Raw genomic sequence first — 17,769 nt, 5'->3', positions numbered from 1 at the left:
TAGGAGCCTTAGAAAAAGTCCCTATTAGCACCAATGGGGTATTTTTTCTTAAGGTTCCTAGTCTCGAAGACAGGATCACTCCAACTGTGCTGCAGAGGGAAGGAATAAGCTGCCTTATACCGAATCAGAGCCTTGGTCCATCTAGCTCAGTGCCGTCTGCACCAGGGGTGGTGTGCAGGCCAAAGTTGGCCCACCAAACCTCCCCAGTTGGCACACCAGGTCATTTTTTAAAACCATGCCCCTTTGCCCCACGCCTGACATCATATGTGATATAAGCGATGGGGCAGACACCAAAGTGGCTACAAAGGAACACTCAGGAGTTTCAAGTGAGCTTCCCGTGGTTCCTTCGCTGGAGCCAGTAGTGGCTGATGGGGGCTCCATTGCTCTCCCAGTTCCCAACACCGCGGATGCTCTACCGCTGAGCTACGGCCCTTCCCATGTTCAGGCAAAGGTCCAGTAATAAGACTTTTTAAAAAAAAAAAATACGCATGCTAACTGCAACTACGCCATACGATAAGAAGCTACTGCATTCTGCTGCTATGTACAAAATAATCAGGAGATACTGCAGAAAAGCTGGAAACACTAAAAAAACATGATTAACAAATGCCTAAGTTTACTTTTACCTTCCTCAGTTCTGCCACTTTCGATATAAGGTGTTAGAAACAGCGGTTGTCCAGGATCTCCTCCTGAAGGCACGCCATACTTTATTCTTTTAAACATGCTTCGGAACACACTCCACCGCTTGTGGGTGCTGCCTAGTTCCAAGGTCAAGCTCAGACTAAGCAAAGCCAGTAAAATCTGTGTTATCTTGTCCATCTTTTCACTCCGTCACCTTAGAAGAAATGACATTAAAGCACCTTTTGAAACAAAATTAAAAATTGGCCGAAGCAACTTCATGAAAAAAGCATCCAGATCCCACCTACTCTCCAGTAGTAGCTCTGAAACATTATGCAACATCTACTTCAGAGTTACATACTTTCCTTTCTCGGTTCTTCTGACAGCTGCAAAAGCAGAAAGACATACAACTGTTGCAGTTTTACAAACATAACTAAGGCTGCGTATACACCATACATCTAAAGCCCATCTAAAGCCAGTAGTTTCCCTCAAATAATTCTGGGAACTGTAGTTTAGCCCTCACAGAGCTACAATTCCAACTACCCTTAACAAACTACAGTTCTTAGGATACTTTGGGGGAAGTCAGGGGCTTTAAATATATGGTATGTGTGCAGCATAAGACTGCAATCCTAACTGTCCTTACCTAGGAGTAAGGCCCACTGAATTCCTTAGGACTTACTTCTGTGTAGGCATGGTTAGGATTGCATTGTAAGACAGAGCATCCTCTTTAACAGAACAGGAATAGGAAAAACATGTGGTAAGTGACTATAACCTCCATTAGAAGCACCTCACTGGGCAGTTAACACATTCCCAGGTTTTGGTCTGACCCCATTGGTCGATGCATAGAGAAGAACAGACAAGGATACGGAGAAGGCTGGGTCTATCCACTCATTCCCATTCCCATTCCCCCCCTCCCACAGTTCTAACTGCACAGGAGAGGGGTAAACGACTGAAGAGGGCTTAGCCACTGAGGTAGGAAAATCCACAAGTAGATGACATGGAAAACTGCAGGGTTTCACTTCCTTCTCACCAAGTCCAGCAATTACAGAGAATGTCCTGGTTATTTCTAAAAAGGACTTTGAAAGGAGAAATCCATACAAGTAGCACTATCCAAACCAGAAAAGAAATGGTTTTCTATCAACAGCTATAGAAGCAGCATTACTTTTTCACAGTCGTCCTGTGTATGCCCAATTGCAGCCAGAGGGAACAAAGTTAAATCAATGGCAATTCCAAGTGTACACCGAGTTAATGCAGCAAAGAACTGCTTTCTGCTGCAAAAGCAGACTGAAGTTTTCTTTGGCCTAGTTCTACATTGATTTTCTAGTATTACAGATCTATACAACACAATTCTACTGTCAGTCACACATGTCAGCTCAGAGCAGGATGGCCTCTGAAGGGTCTTCTCCCACCCAGGTCCTAGTGCTGGCCTCACAGAGAAAAATCACTGAAGAAAGTTGGGCATGCTCTGTTTCTCCCTGTAACAAGACAGGCTTATTGGTGCTTTTTACGCAAAGAAGAAAACTCACAACAGGAAGAAAGCAATAGTAAAAAACAACATAAGGGCTTCTACCCACATTACAGGCAATACAAGTATTACACTGGAGCCACATCTTTACCATTACTGTCTGGCCAGTATTTTATTGGCCCAATTAGAATTTTATCCTCTTGACTAGTTGCCAAAAATGGAGGGTGCCACTAAACCATTCTACCTGCTGCACACATGCAGGTGCTGTCATAATGCACACCTGTGAGCCAAGTTGTTACAGAGAAGCAGGGGCTGTACTTGACTAGTTATTTAGCTATTGTTTCCTACATGGGTCCTAAACCACAACCATTCTGCCGGATGGCTGGTCAACAGTTTAGTTTTGATTGATCTTAGGATTCCATGGTTCATTTAAGAAACAAACTCAGATAACAACCAACCCCAGCAAAGACTGGAGGGAAAATGAATATTTACCAGGCCAAGTTCCTCATAAACTAATATTTTTGCCCCAGCAGAACAAATCTCATGGGAGTTTTATAAGGAGAATAGTAGTTATGTCAGTGTAACAATGGATAAGAGGCATATTATTTAGCAGTAATTATGAATGCTGTGAACAACTTCCCTTTCATTCTTGTGTGTGTCCAACTTCATACATCTACAATGTTGAAAAATGGCTTTGCTGGCCCTACAATAACCAAGCCTAAATACATGTCAAATGAAATAAACGAGTTGTCGCCCCCTGTCTCCATTTCTTTCAGCTTCCTCAGTATCAAATTTTAAATTGTAAGCTCCTGTGGGCAGGGACTTCTTCCTTTTACACTCTGTAAAGCACAATGCCCATAAATGGCATTGCATCAATAAATATGTAAGACTCAGAAAACACTGCACTGAGAAGGAAATCTAACTCTACCTGGCCCCTGTTGCTGTCTCTTTCTATTATGTTCTCTAGATATGATTAAATACTAATAAAGTATCTTAAGTGATGATGATGAATTGTTTATTCAGAAGTCAATAGACCTTTTAAACTCATAAATACATAGATACAAACACAAAGACCAAAATACAATGTATCAAAATATAAAACTTACTTATGTATATTGTATACGTTTAGTCTATTTGTCTCTTTGACTCAACTCCAGTACTCCTATACACAGTAAGGTAAGTTTAGGCTATAGTTAAAATAGTTTATAAAATAGGGTTGCAAACCCATAATTATAAATGGTTCACTAAATTAAGGACCACAAAATTTCTTCCTTAGCTGAATGGCCAAGTTTATAAATTTGGCCACAGTTAGGGTAATATTTTCATTATAACCCTGTAAAAAGGTTATTAATAATACTTCATTTGAACGTCCGGGATATTTTGACAGGATTGGACAGAGAAGATCTTTTCTGATTTTCTTATATAATTCGCAGGAAAATAATACATGAGAAATAGTCTCAATTTCTGAGTCATTACAAAAACAATACCTATTCATACTCTGAATTTTTTTGAACCTGCCAGATAAAAAGTTAGATGGTAAAACGTTAAAGCGGGCTAACGTGAAAGCCCGTCTGTACTTGGGGACCGTTAACCAATATTGGTATTTCATCCCTTCTGGATTTGGATCAATATTTATACCCAGAGCCCTCGGACAACAAGGACCTTTTGTCAAACTTATTAAAGTCTGATTATCGATATCAGTAAGTCTGAGTTTAACCGTCACTCTGGCCTTATTAAAGTCCATCTCTAAAAGCTCGGGGGGGTGGAGACCCATCTGTAGTAGCCTTTCCATTACCTTCCCTGTCCATGTTGCTTTTGCAAGAGGATCTTTTAAAAAGCGAGACAGGTAAGATTCAGGAGTTAATACTGTACAACAGCGAATCCAGAAATAGATAGTATGAATCCATAATAAACAAGACAAGGAATTCAACCCAGCTTCTAGCAATAAGGAAGCTCCTGAAACACAGCCAGGAACTCCAAATAAGGATCTCAATGCAGAATGTATTATTCCATCCAGTTTCCCTTTATAATATGGGAACCAGACGGGAGCCCCATAAGTCAGCATTGGAATGATTTTAGATTTAATAAGCCTTATAGCAGACGGGATACATTTTCCTCCGTTAGTGAAAAAGAATCGTATAGTTGCTCCTAAATTTTTGTTTGCTTTCGCTTTTAAATAAAGTATATGGGAATTCCAAAGACCCGACTCCTGGAACCAAATTCCCAAGTATTTATATGAATTAACCTGTTCAATTTTTGTATGACCCATCTTCCAGTTGTGTCTGACTTTCCTTCTCGAGAATATCATAACCTTGGTCTTGTTGTAATTTATCTCTAGAGTATTTTCCTCACAGTAGGTCTTAAATCTCGTGAGTAACCTGTTAAGTCCAAGGCGAGTTTGAGATATTAATACTGTGTCATCAGCATATAATAGAATTGGGGCCTTTGCTGTGGCTATTTTGGGAGCATGGAATTGAATATCCTCCAAGATGGAAGGAAGGTCCACCAGATATAAATTAAACAGCATTGGGGCTAGGACACATCCTTGTCTCACTCCCTGTGTAGATGGAATTTCACTAGTAAGATGTCCCTGACATCGAATCTGAACTGTGGTATTTTGATATAATGTTGCTATCAAATATAGTAATCTCTTATCGATATGATATGTTTCTAATTTGTTCCACAGACGTTCACGAGAGATAGAGTCGAACGCTGCTTTTAAGTCTATGAACGCGACATACAATTTGCCACGGTTTGGTTTGATATATTTAGCTACTAGTTGTGACAGCAAAAGACAGTGATCTACAGCAGACTGACCTGATATAAAACCTATCTGGGCTTGGTTTAAAATTTTATTAGATTTAACCCATGCTTTTAAAATTGTACTCAGAAAGGTAGCATAAACCTTGACAACCACAGACAACAAACTGACGGGTCGATAGTTGTTTGGATCGTCTCTAGGTCCTTTCTTGTGTATTAGGATTATGTAAACTTTAAGCCAAGAGGTAGGAATTCTGCCAATGTTAATTATTGTGAAAAGAGTAGCAAGCCTGGGTGCCCACCAGGTAATGCCACTTTTAAGAAGCTCTGGAACGATCCTGTCTGGTCCAGCTGCTTTTCCATTTTTTAGCTTCGCTACTATTTTGATAACCGTTTCAGGTTCCACTAGGACCCAATCTGGTGTTACACTAGGGTCTATTAAGATTAGTGGAGTCTTTATCATGTCTGTGGTATTTAACATCTTACGGTAGTGTGATTCCCATGTTTCTGCAGTAATGGCGCTGTTATTGCTAGCTAGTTGATTGGAAAAAGCACCAGAAACAATCTGCCAAAATAATTTGGAGTTACGGGTAGCAAACGCTACTTCAAGCATTTGCCAGGATTTTCTTATTTTGTCCTGCTTTTTTTATTTATAAGTTTCTTGTACTCTTTACGTAATTTGTAAAAATTAGGTGGTAAAGCTTTTTCGTTATTCTGTCTATAATTACGGTAGGCTAGCATAAGCGCCTTCTTTTGCAATTTACATTCCTTATCAAACCAGTTATTCTTTGGGATCCTGTGTTGAGAAGGTCTAGATCGGCCGTATGCATATAACTCTGAAATAATCAGACTAGCTAATTGCTCATAAATAACTAAACCCTCTGGGGAAATTCCTAAAGAGTCAAACGTAGATGTCAGTTGACTTATCTGGGGGGATTTTACAAGATGTTCAAATTTTTGAAATATCTGAGGAGACCAGTTAGCCCTTTTATATATATAGTCGACGCTGATAACTTTACGCGTAGCTCAGGTTGAATTGATAAATGGACATTCCCTCCTATATTAAAGGAATATTCAAGGGGTAAATGGTCACTGTCCATTCGGTCAGCAACTGTGAAATGGTGCCCTGAGCAATCCTTTTTATGAGGGATAATTATGTAATCCACTACACTTAATCCGTGAGGGGAATGGAAAGTGAATTCTCCCCAGTCATCTCCATATGAACCATTTAAAATATGTAATTGGTGATTTGCGAGAAATTGAAGGAGAACAATTCCAGCTAAATTCATTGTCTTATCTTTCGAATGTCGAGCTTTATATATAATTTGGTTTCTGTCTACGTTTGTAAGTAAACCAGGTTGCAAAGTATTAATTAAATTAGTAGCAGTTCTCGCATTAAAATCCCCAGCAAGTATTGGGTAAGCTTGTGGAAAACTTTGAGTCCAATATTCGTATATAGACTCGAAATTTACCCAACTTGACATAATATCCTCTCTATTCAGGGAAGGGGAAAAGTAAACATTAAAAATTAAAATTGGCATTAGTGGCAGTTTAAATTCTAGATATGATACAGCTACCATAACGCCAGTTTGTGTGATCCCTAAATTGGTAAGTTCTGTATGTTTTACATCCATTTTGGTTGAAACCAAGGTACACAGTCCTTGCCTAGCCCTTCCTTTTTTAACCTTGGGTAGAGCCGGGGTAACAAAAGTGGAGAAGCCATTAAGATGAATCATCTCTTCACTCCAGGTTTCCTGGAGAAGGATTACGTCGAATTTGTTTAAGTAATCCTGAAATCCTGGAATTCTAAGTTTTGATTTCCACCCCGCAATATTCCAGGAAAGGATTTTTAAGGGATAAGGTCGAGTGCCGCTCTGTCAGTCTAGCTCTTGAATACCCTCTATCAAAGAGGGGGATACCACGCAGCAATTCTTCTTCATTTCGTTTTGGCTTATCTTTGGTGAAAAATCAACAGTTCATTGTTTATTCATGGTTAAGCCCAATTCATGAGGTTCCAAGTATCGTGACGCCAACCAATTAAAGGAGAATGTTTTATGTGTAGAATAGTCATAGTAAAGTTCGCCGTGGTAAGATTTCGCTGGTCTCTTTAATTGCGGGATTTTATTGTTAGAATTGTCTTATCTTAAGTGAAAGAACTATTACTTGCAGAAGAAATTACTATCATCGGAAATGCCCCTTCGAGTTCATAAATGTAATATGCAATGCAAGCTGTGCCTACACTGAAAATGTTGATATTACATTGTCTTTTTTTCTACTAAGCAATCTATTAGAATGTGCCAGTGACAGCTCTCCATAGCATATCTAATCAAAGGTTTAGAATTCAGAGGCAAGCGATCAGGGTGGGATGGGGGTCTATTGTAGTATAAGCATAGGGACACGTTTGTTCCACCCATAAAAAACCAGTCAGCCACATTTATAAAATGCTGACAGAATTTCCTCAATAGATGAGAAAAGGCAGACAATGTTATCAGGCTATGACAGCCTTGCTGAATAGGGGCTAGGGAAGAGCCAACCTGAAAGGGCATCCAAGACACCATTTTCTTCCTCAAATGTCATATCCCCTCTTTGTTGGACTAGATAGATATTTTAAACTTCCACCTGTTTGCCTGTAAGAAAACTTCAACACCTTTAGTAACCAATGGAGCAGGGGAACGATTGAACTAAGGATGGGGGACGGCACGGCTGGAGCAAAGGGATTTGTCTCTGTTCCTTTGGCATGATTGCGCTAAACAAACAAAAAAACCAGTGAGAAATTAAACTGAAGGAAAAGTCACATAGTCCTGAAATCCTGTGGCAGCGCAGCACACATTATTATTTAGCCATGTCATATGGGGAGCAGGGCTCCTGCACCGTTAACAGCTGTGCAGAAGAGGGGATTTCAGCAGATACTGCTTGTTATACAAGCTTATTAAAAGCAGTGGCACAGTTCAGGAATTTTAGATGATGAACTTAAGGACCTAGTGAGGTGTTGTCCCATTTAGATAGTAAAATGTATTACTCATTTCAAAAAGTGAAAAGTGGCAAGCCAGTCCCTGCTGTGGTGGGGGCCCTCCTGCTCATTCTGCTGAGTAGGGTCCCAAACATGTGCCTCAAAGTCCTTCCCTGATAGCACCACTAATTAAAGGGTGCAGGAGTTTGGTTTCCTTTTGCACCTGGCCACCCTACACCTAAAGGACACTATTCAGCTGTCTTTGGAAGAGGAGGAAATGTGTGATTGTGGAATCATCTTTAAATGTTTGAAATGTTCCACATACATTAGTACACCATTATTCTTAAGCGGGGAGGGGAATGGAAAGAGATGGAGGAATAGTGGCTTGCCACAGTTGGTTTGCTTCTGATGTGAAGTTTGAATGGCTCTTCTTGGTTCACACTCTTACAGCGCAAGCCTATACATGTCTACTTGGAAGTGAGTCCCACTGCATTCAATGAGGCCTACTCCCAGATCAAATGGGTATAGGACTGATTGCTGAGACAGGCATTATACTCTCAGCTCTTGTTGAAGCCTCAGAATATTTTTAATATATTCTTCACTGTCGGTTTCTGAAGACTGGGATACACACCTGGAATTTGGTTATAAATTTAAAAAATCAAATTTAACCAAAACTGTGTTTGGTTAAAAAGGCTAAAACAATCAGTTGTCATGCTGGACAAAGTCTAGTATAGCTTTACTGTGACAGGCTCCCAGTCAGTCAAGTGTATCTCAGTGAAACACTGGAAGAGTGTAAATTTAATCATTAGGAAGTTAAGAAAGGAGTCAGCTTTCATCACAGTATTTCAATACTGCTTAGGATGACATTTTGCTTGGCAACATTTTGCTTGTCTTTCAAGCAAATATGGAAATATTTCACATTCAAGGGGGAAAAAAGTTATGAAAACAGAGAAAATACAAGAGATATGCCAGTTACTACCTGCTACAGTCAAAAATGTCATTAACAACAGAGGCTCATGGCTTCTTTGCTTCAGATACCCAAAAATATGTTATTAATTCATTCACATCGTTATATGAGCTTGATATTAGGATGTCCTGAGTGATCCTTGGTTTAAATCTGAATGTGCTTAATCAGCAGCTTAGCTACAAAAACAACACAGACCCAGAGGGACTATATTCTTACTTGTGAGACGAGTAAGCCAACTTCCTCCTTCTTCTCCAGGCAGATCAAGTACCAATATCAAATATCAAGCAGAATTTCAGAAGGGCTACCCAAAAGACAGAATGACTTGAGTTAACAGCTCACAACGACCTTTCCAATTATCATCAGAAGGCAAGAGAAACAATACTAAGGTAAATATCAGCTGATGCAGATTCTGTGTCAATGGCACTCCCCCTTGTGGCTAATATGGACCCTTGGATTTTCATTGTCAAAAAGGTAAAGAACAAAAATTTAGTACGTTTTGCAGCAATGCTACATAGCTGCTCTAAAGGCAACATCAATCACGGGTGTTATAAAACAGTCATAGCAAAAATAATAAGAACCACGGCGGAATAACTTCACAGCCACTTCCAGTGTTTCTTTAGCATTCTTATTCTTCATACAAACATGGCAACTAATTACCCACTCTACTAGTGATACATTTCCTAGTTTCAATTATGAAATGTTTCCCCCTTTGCACCCAGAATTTCTGGACAATTTTGCCCAAAGAGAAGAGTTTGGTCTAAACCTCACCCCACCCACCAACAGATGAAAGAACTAAAACTGGTATTACCACCTTGACCATGGAAGACAGCACCACTACTTCCTCTTAACTAATAGGAAGGAAACTATACCACTGTACCATTGTCAACATTTCCTGTCCACCTTAGCATCACTTCCTATTTCTCCCTAACATCATATGTGGTACCACTTCTGAGCACTATTGGTTAACTCTCTAAAGAATCATGTTGTTGTTTTACACACTCTATTTGGCTACCCAATCAGTACTCACTTCAGACCATTCTTCTAGTGGTCTCACAATGCAAACTTATCTACCTTTTCCTCATTCACACATACTGTAGAACTTCATACTCCCCTTAGTGGGATGAGGAAACTTAACGTGCAATACTTTACTCACCTTATACTTATATTATTATTATTATTATCAACATTATTTATACCCAGCCGTTTTTTCAAATTGGAACTCACGGCGGCTTCCAGATAAAAAACAGATACAATTAAAACCTACCAAAGTTAAAAGCATGTAATACATACATAAATAAATAAATATAGACAGATATAATTAAAAAATAAACTCTAATTTAAAATAGCATTAAACTGTTTCTGATAATTAAAAACTATACTCATAAAATCAGAATAGTTAAAAACTAAACAAGCAAGAACAATATAACCTCCTTTTGGGCCTATTCTTAGCCGCCTTCGGAATCAAAGGCTTGCTGAAATAAGAAAATTTTTACCTGTCGATGAAAGAACTGCAGGGAAGAGGCCATTCTTATCTCCTTAGGGAGGGAATTCCAAAGCCTAGGGGCAGCCACCGAGAAGGCCCTATCTCGTATCCTCACTAGTTGTACTTGTGTGGATGAAGGTATTGAAAGAAGGGCCTCTCCTGAGGATCTCAGGGCCCAGGCAGGCACATAGAGGGCGATGCAGTCTGACAAATAGCCTGGACCCAAGCCATGTAGGGCTTTATAGGTCAGCACCAGCACTTTGAATTGTGTCCGGAAACAAACTGGCAGCCAGTGGAGCTTTTTTAACAGGGGAGTTGTATGGTCCCTGTAATCAGCCCCAGTTAACATTCTGGCTGCAGCACATTGTACCAGCTGAAGTTTCCGAGCAGTCTTCAGAGGCAGCCCCACGTAGAGCGTATTACAGTAATCTAAAGGGGATGTGACTAAGGCATGTGTCACCGTGGCCAGATTGGACGGGTCAAGGAATGGGCGCAGTTGGCGCACTAATCTCAAATGTGCAAAAGCCCTCCTGGCCACTGCAGAAACCTGGGAATCCAAATTTAAAGCTGAGTCCAGGAGGACACCCAAACTGCAAACCTGTGTCTTCAGGGGGAGTATAACCCCATCCAGCACAGGCTGTATCCCTATTCCCTGATCTGCCTTACGACTGACCAGGAGCACCTCTGTCTTGTCTGGATTAAGCCTCAATTTGTTCACCCTCATCCAATCCACCACTGACGTCAGACACCGGTTTAAACCAAGACAGCTTCCTTGGAAGAAGGTGGGAAGGAGAAATAGAGTTGGGTGTCATCAGCATACTGGTGGCACCGAACTCCAAATGCCCGAACAACCTCTCCCAGCGGTTTCATGTAGATGTTAAATAACATAGGGGACAAAACTGAACCCTGAGGGACTCCACAGGCCAACAGCCAAGGAGTCGAACAGGAGTTCCCCAATACCAGCTTCTGGGTTTGCCCCTCCAGGAATGACCGGAGCCACTGCAAAACAGTGCCCCCAAGTCCCATCCCAGCTAGGAGGTCCAGGAGGATACCATGGTCGATGGTATCGAAAGCCGCTGAGGGGTCCAGCAGAACCAACAGGGACACACTCCCCCTGTCCAGTTCTCTGCGTAGGTCGTCCACCAAGGTGACCAAAGCCGTCTCCGTCCCATACCCAGGCTTGAAACCAGATTGAAATGGCTCTAGATACTCCGTTTCATCCAGGAATCTCTGGAGCTGGGAGGCCACCACACACTCTATTACCTTACCCAAGAATGGAATATTGGACACTGGCCGGTAGTTATCCATGTTTAAGGGGTCCAGGGAGGGTTTTTTCAATAAAGGTCTCACAACTGCCTCCTTTAGGCACCTTGGAATTCTGCCTTGTTGTAAGGAGGCGTTGACCACTCCTTTCACCCACTCAGCCAGTCCCTCTCTGGCCTTTTTTATAAGCCAGGAAAGGCAAGGGTCCAGCAGACATGTGGTGGCTCTCACCTCTCCAAAGATCCTGTCCACATCCCCAGGCTGCACAAATTGAAAAGAATCCATCAATATTGGACAGGCAGGCGCCAAAGTTACATCCTCTGAGACTGTATTAATCCTAGCGTCTAAGTAGGAGCGAATCTGAGCGACTTTACCCGCAAAATGTCGTGCAAACTCTTGACAGCGGGTTGTTGAGTACTTCTTGTTCTTTCCCCAAATTCTCCACAGTACTTTCCTTTTATCTGTAGACTCCCTGATAAAGCTGCAGGACCACATACAAATGCCTTAACCTGGGGGGGCCCAGGTCAAAAAACAATATAAAAACAACCCAATGATGATGATAGTAGCAGAGACTCTGAGAAGTGTCTCTGGCTTGTGGGGGGGAGGTGAGAAATAGGTATGCTTGATCAGGGTCTGGAGTTTTAGGAGAGCCTTGACTAAATTTATTTTCACATTATCAGTTACTTTTTACATCGCCCACCACAATACAACTTCTGTATGGCTTGAGTTTCTGAGCTACCCAAATGTTATTTTTGAACTGCCCATTTTTTTCCATTGACTGCCCATATTGGATCTGGCTGCCCATTTTTAAAAAGCCTGCCTCACGTGTCCAAGGAGTTGCAAGGCTGGGGCTTCAGGTTCCTCACTATTGATCTAGAAAAGTAAAACCTGTCATTCTTTAGCATTCCCCAAAACAAAGTACTGTGCTTCTGGTTAGTTCAGAAAGTCTGTAATGCATTCTATGTGGATTAGTCCAGAAGCTGCAGCTGGTGCAAAATGTAGTGGCACAACTGCTCAATGGGGCAGGATTTCACCAACGTCACCCAGCTGCTGAAAGAATTGCACTGGCTGCCTATTAGCTACCAGGCCAAGTTCAAGGTACAAGTTTTGGTGTACAAAGCCCTATACAGCTTCGGACCACGATACCTGAAAGATCATCTTACCCCTTATATACCCAGTCAATCACTACACTTTGCAGGTGAGGGCCTCCTGCAAATATCATCTTATCAGGAGGTCTGTTTTGCATAACATAGGAAACGGACCTTTAATGTAGTGGCACCTACCCTTTGGAATTCCCTCCCCTTAAATATTAGACAGGCACCATCTGTTATCTTTTTGGCACCTACTGAAGACCTTCCTCTTTCAACAAGCCTTTTAAGTACAACAGACCTTATCTCAGTCTGCGTTTATGTTGGAATAACTTTTTAAGATGTTTTTAAAGCCTTGTTAAAAATGTCTTGCTTTGATATATTTTAAAGTCTGGTTTTAAGATATTTTAGAGTGTTTTTAGTTTTTGTTTGCCACCCTGGGCTCCTATTGGGAGGAAGGGTGGAATGTAAATTTAATAAATAAAATAATAAATAAAAATATAGTCTGGCATGTCCACAGCATACATAATGTGAAGCCAGAAAGCTGTCTCAATGAATGAAGCATTTAAACGGGCACTTATTGTGTAATAAATCAGCTGTGCAAAAAAGCCTTCCCCAACTTTTGAAAAGACTCCTTTCCTATCACAAGTTCTATTATTTATCAAATCACAGCTGCAAATTTAGAGGAAGTTAGCAATTTCAGTCCCCATTTGTGAATCTCACCCCATTCTAAAAGGTTGCAATCTGAAGTGCATTCACTGAGGAGGTTCAACTGCACTCAACTGGACTTACTTTTGAGTAAACATGTTTAAGATTACCTTTTTAATTTGATCCAGGCCTCATCCCAAATACTGGACTCAGAATACTGGAACACGCATTGTCATATGGAATGAGAGAGCCTGTCTCTGACTACAGTACTTGCAAATGACATTTTCCCTTGCTAGTTTCTCACACCTATGGGCGCATGCACACACAATGCTGCATTTTGGGAGAAAGGCTTCTCAGTCAGAAGGTATGGCTTCAAGTTATGGGCAGCCCCTGGCACCTCTCTTTTAAGAAATTAACCACTGCTGTGCTTCATATTTCAGCACCAGATTTCTAACAACCGTGCGGAGGAGACCTTGTGCTTCATTCCTCATTCTACAATAACGGGCCTGCCGGGGGACATAGTTGAAATTATGGGCCCCCTCCAAACAACAACACCCCTCGATTCGAGCTGTTAGAACCTATCAAAAGGAGGAAACCCCCTCCCCGGCGCCATCCTATTCCATATTCCATCTTAAGCGCATCTATAATGCTCGCCTACCTGTTAATACAATATACCAATTTCCCGGCCTCACTCGCTAGCTTCAGATCATCTGCTAACACCACCGGCAAGAGGACATTGTAGAAGCCTAGCGGTAAATGCAACCATCCGCCAATCACAGTGCCTGGGGAGGGCGGGAAAAGGAAAACCCCCACCCTTTGGTCATAGTGTGTACCCATTGTGCAAGCGAAGCCGCCTTCGATTGATCCCTAACATTCTCTTGCATAATTTCCCCGGATCCTTGTACATTTGTGGATTTCCCCCACCCCTCACAAAAGCAACCAGCGTAACACGCTTTTTATAGTTTCATTTTGCTTCGGAGTTTAAGGCGGCAATGCTTCCCACGCTTAACTGGGTGTGAGCCTCCTTTTCTATGCAATGGACTCACTTCCCTTTAGACGGGCATAACAGGATCGGGCTGCGCCGGAGTAGGAAACGGAAAGCCAGGACTTGAACTAACATTGTGCTACATGCTAGCTATTAAAACGTCTATGCCTAAGCATATTTACTAAGGAATAAATCCTACGGGACTCAGATTTACTTCTGAGTAAGCACACTTGGAATCGCGCTGGAGGGAGGGAGGAGCGTAATGGGAGACAGCCTATTTTCGTCCTAGATTAGAGCATTAACAGCCCCTTCTTTGTCAGCTGACAACCTCACTCACCTCCTCCTTTCTGTTCTTAAAGAAACAGGACATCAAAACGCCGTAGATTGCGTGATATTGGCTTGGTGTGTGTCGCAGATGTCCAAAAGTGCACTAAATTTTAAGTCAGCTGAAATAATTTTTCGCAGGAAAAAGAAAGTAGCTCTTTTAAAAAAATTTAAGCCGCCTCAAGCTGTGTGGAAAGGCAGAACAGAAAATTTTCTATTGGATTACAGTAAAAGTCAGATCCACAGAGGGCTGGTGGTGAGAGCACAATTCAGTGATTAAACTTATTTTTAAATTTCTTGCTTCAAAATATTTCTTATTGTATTTCTCTATGATATTTCCAAATTATTTAGAATTATTTAGGTTTTTTAAAATAAAAGTATGCCATAGGTCTTATTTCTTTTCTTTATTTTTTTTAAATTTGATTTTAAATTTAAAAAATTACAGCTCTATCTTCAGAATATAGAGATATCCAGAATTTCAAAATAAATTGGTATTGTTTACCAAAGGAAACAATCCTATCCCCATTAATCTGGGAGCAGGGCCGCTGCCAGAGAGCAACCAGGTTGGGCCCTGGCTGAGGGCCCCTGCAGCCCAGAGAGGCCCCTGTAGGACCTCTCCTTAGGGTGGAAGGATAGTGCTCCTTTCTGTAATCCGCAGCAGTGTTGGCTCCCAACCTTGCCATGGATCACGGAGAGGGAGCTCCCAGGCATCCCCCCCAATACAGTCAGTGCAGACTTGAATAAGCCCACATGCACGCCCCACCTACCTCTCCTGTCCCTGTGAATGACATGTACGCTGTGTGCGCATGCCTACCATCTACCAAGATGGTGGTGGGGACTCCCCTAAGGGGATGACATCCCCACTGCCATCTTATTATTTATTTATTATTTAATGTATATCCCACCCTTCCTCCCAGAAGGAGCCCAGGGCGGCAAACAAAACACTAAAAACACTATAAAACATCTTAAAAACAGACTTGAAAATATATTAAAACAAAACATCTTTAAAAACATTAAAACAAAACATCAAAACATGCCTGCCATCAACCAAGACAGTGGCAGAGGTTTTCCTGAGGGACTGATGCCCCCAATGCCATCTTGGGGTGATTAGATGAGTACATATTTAGTACCAACATAAGTTGGTATTTCTATTAATTTGATATTTCTATCAAACTTTTAAAAAGCAGGGAAATTGGGCAGCTATAGTGAATCCACCAGGGAAGCAGAAGGCCTGACCTCCTCTCTGAGATATTGTACTGCCCTACAAATTTGTAAAAATGCAAACACAATTTGGGTTGGTCTTTCACAGTCCAATCCACTTCCATGTGTAGCTTGGAAGAATTTGGTAAGATGTGCCTCTGAGCATGTACAATATCTCAGAGAGGAGATCAGGTCTCCTGCCCCCCTGGTGCATTCACTTTAGCTGCCCAATTTCCCTGCATTTTAAAGTTTGATAGAAATATATGTTGGCTAAACATACGTTCTTAAATTGCAAGGGTTTTTTATTATTGAATAATTAGTGAATATAGATGCTATATTGGAAAAGACATTGTCTGAGTATGTGAGACATACTGAGAAGTTTTTATTTTCATTTTTTGTTTCTGGGAAAGCTGCTTGTATTTCCTTTTTTGTTCTAACCTCTTATGTTTAAGTTTTCTTTTTTGAAAACAAATTAATAAAGTGACAGAAAGAAACCCAACAGCCTCCCAGTATCTGTATTCGATAACCCTATTTTTATATGTTCTTTTATATGTAGGTCCTGTTATTTTCTGAGGCTATGTGCACACTAGTTGTTTCAAAAGCAGCAAGACCATTTTGGTTTGCCTATGTCTGGACACATCTCCTTTCCCCACTGCTGATGTCAGAGCTTTTAGGACTGCCCACAGCAAAGCATTGGGCCAATTATTGTCTCAACCTGAGCCTACACCAAAGCATTTCCATTGGACACACTTCGGAGTGGCAATGGGATTGATGGCCAATCAGTTTTGAAGTCTGCGTGAAGCTGACTTCAAGGTAAAATGCACCCGATCTCCAATTTTCCAGGTTTTGGAGTAAAAAGGGGTGTAGTGTGCCCCTAGTTTCAAAAAAACAAAGGTGGAGACATGCTGAAACCAATACAACTGCAAGTGTGTCTACATCCTGTATCTTGTGATGTCTCCATTAGGATTTTTCGTGTTCTGACATCAGCTCTTTGGCACCAGACACTTGAGAAAAGGTCCCAGAAAAAAAATAGACACAGGGAGGGATAGAGCCCCCCATTAAAATGAGTTGGGTTTACTTCTGAATAGAAATCAAGCCCAATGTCAGCATCTGACACTGTAGCACCGTACAACGTATGTATAGCATCATGAGGCCAAGGGTGGGGAATTTTTTTCAGCCCAAGAGCTGCATTTCCTCAAAGGAACTTTCCAGAGGGCTCATGTCATTGTGGGTATGGTAATGGATGTGACTCTTCCCTTTGCACGCTAGGCTAAATTCCAGCCACACAGAAGTTAGAGGTTTCTATAGACATACACATCCCTAGTCCATTCAGGCAAACAAGAGCCATTATCACAGTTCAAGGACACATTTCATCCAGGATAAAACACTTGTGGTGGGTGCCGAGCAGGACCAGTGAGGGATGTGGTGTGGTGTGGAGAAGGAGCATGGCTTAGTGAGAGTCCTGGGAGCTAGATACATAGGCCTAGAGGACCACATTCAGGCTCCAGGCCTGAGATTTCCCACCCCTGGTCTCGACCAAAATTAAAATGGCTGCCCCTAGTCACCAGGTGCTACTTAGAGCACTGTTGCTGCTGCCACTGCTGCTGCCAGGTAAGTCCACTAGGGTCCTCAAGTAGGCATTTTGTCCAGGGAGCCTTCAGAATTGGAAGGCTAGTAGACATGTCTAATCCTAGTAGACATGTACATGATTGCACCAACGGTATGGTAGGACAATTCTGAGCTTTGGTTGATACAGAAAACATGGTATGGTACCTTCTGCAATGCAGACGTATAAGACACCTGTGTGGGGCAGCACAGAGTAGGTATGGCTTATGCAGTGCCACCCTGAGCATCATATAGTTCATTCCTGAAGTCAAATCACAGTCTTCTCTAGCCTTTGCAAATGATACACTGAGATGAAGAGGGAAGACAGGAAAACAGTTTCTAGCCCAAAGTTACTATTTTATGGCAAGGAAGGCCCAGGGCGTATGGGGAATCAAATGCTCAGGATGAATTAACTT

General features: G+C 41.6%; 1 protein-coding gene across 3 annotated transcripts in view; it reads right to left on the bottom strand.

Moving 5' to 3' along the window:
* CPVL (carboxypeptidase vitellogenic like) overlaps positions 1-14,380 on the bottom strand; it is a 93,215-nt gene extending 78,835 nt beyond the window's left edge. The window contains exons 1-3 of one of the 3 annotated variants that reach the window (XM_061586047.1): positions 13,898-14,178; positions 8,974-9,058; positions 624-832 (exon numbers count right to left, since the gene is read on the bottom strand). In XM_061586047.1, the coding sequence (XP_061442031.1) occupies positions 624-816 (193 nt within the window). In that variant the 5' untranslated portion in view covers positions 817-832; positions 8,974-9,058; positions 13,898-14,178. Of the gene's footprint in view, positions 1-623; positions 833-8,973; positions 9,059-13,897; positions 14,179-14,285 lie in introns of those variants that run through there. The other 2 variants (XM_061586048.1, XM_061586046.1) reach the window with 2 other exon arrangements.
* Between the last annotated feature and the right edge of the window lie 3,389 nt (positions 14,381-17,769).

Source organism: Rhineura floridana, chromosome 10, assembly GCF_030035675.1.
Source record: "Rhineura floridana isolate rRhiFlo1 chromosome 10, rRhiFlo1.hap2, whole genome shotgun sequence".
In the NCBI taxonomy this organism is placed as follows: domain Eukaryota; kingdom Metazoa; phylum Chordata; class Lepidosauria; order Squamata; family Rhineuridae; genus Rhineura; species Rhineura floridana.
The sequence above is the reverse complement of the archived record's forward strand: the minus strand, read 5'-3'. Positions and strand labels throughout refer to the sequence as shown.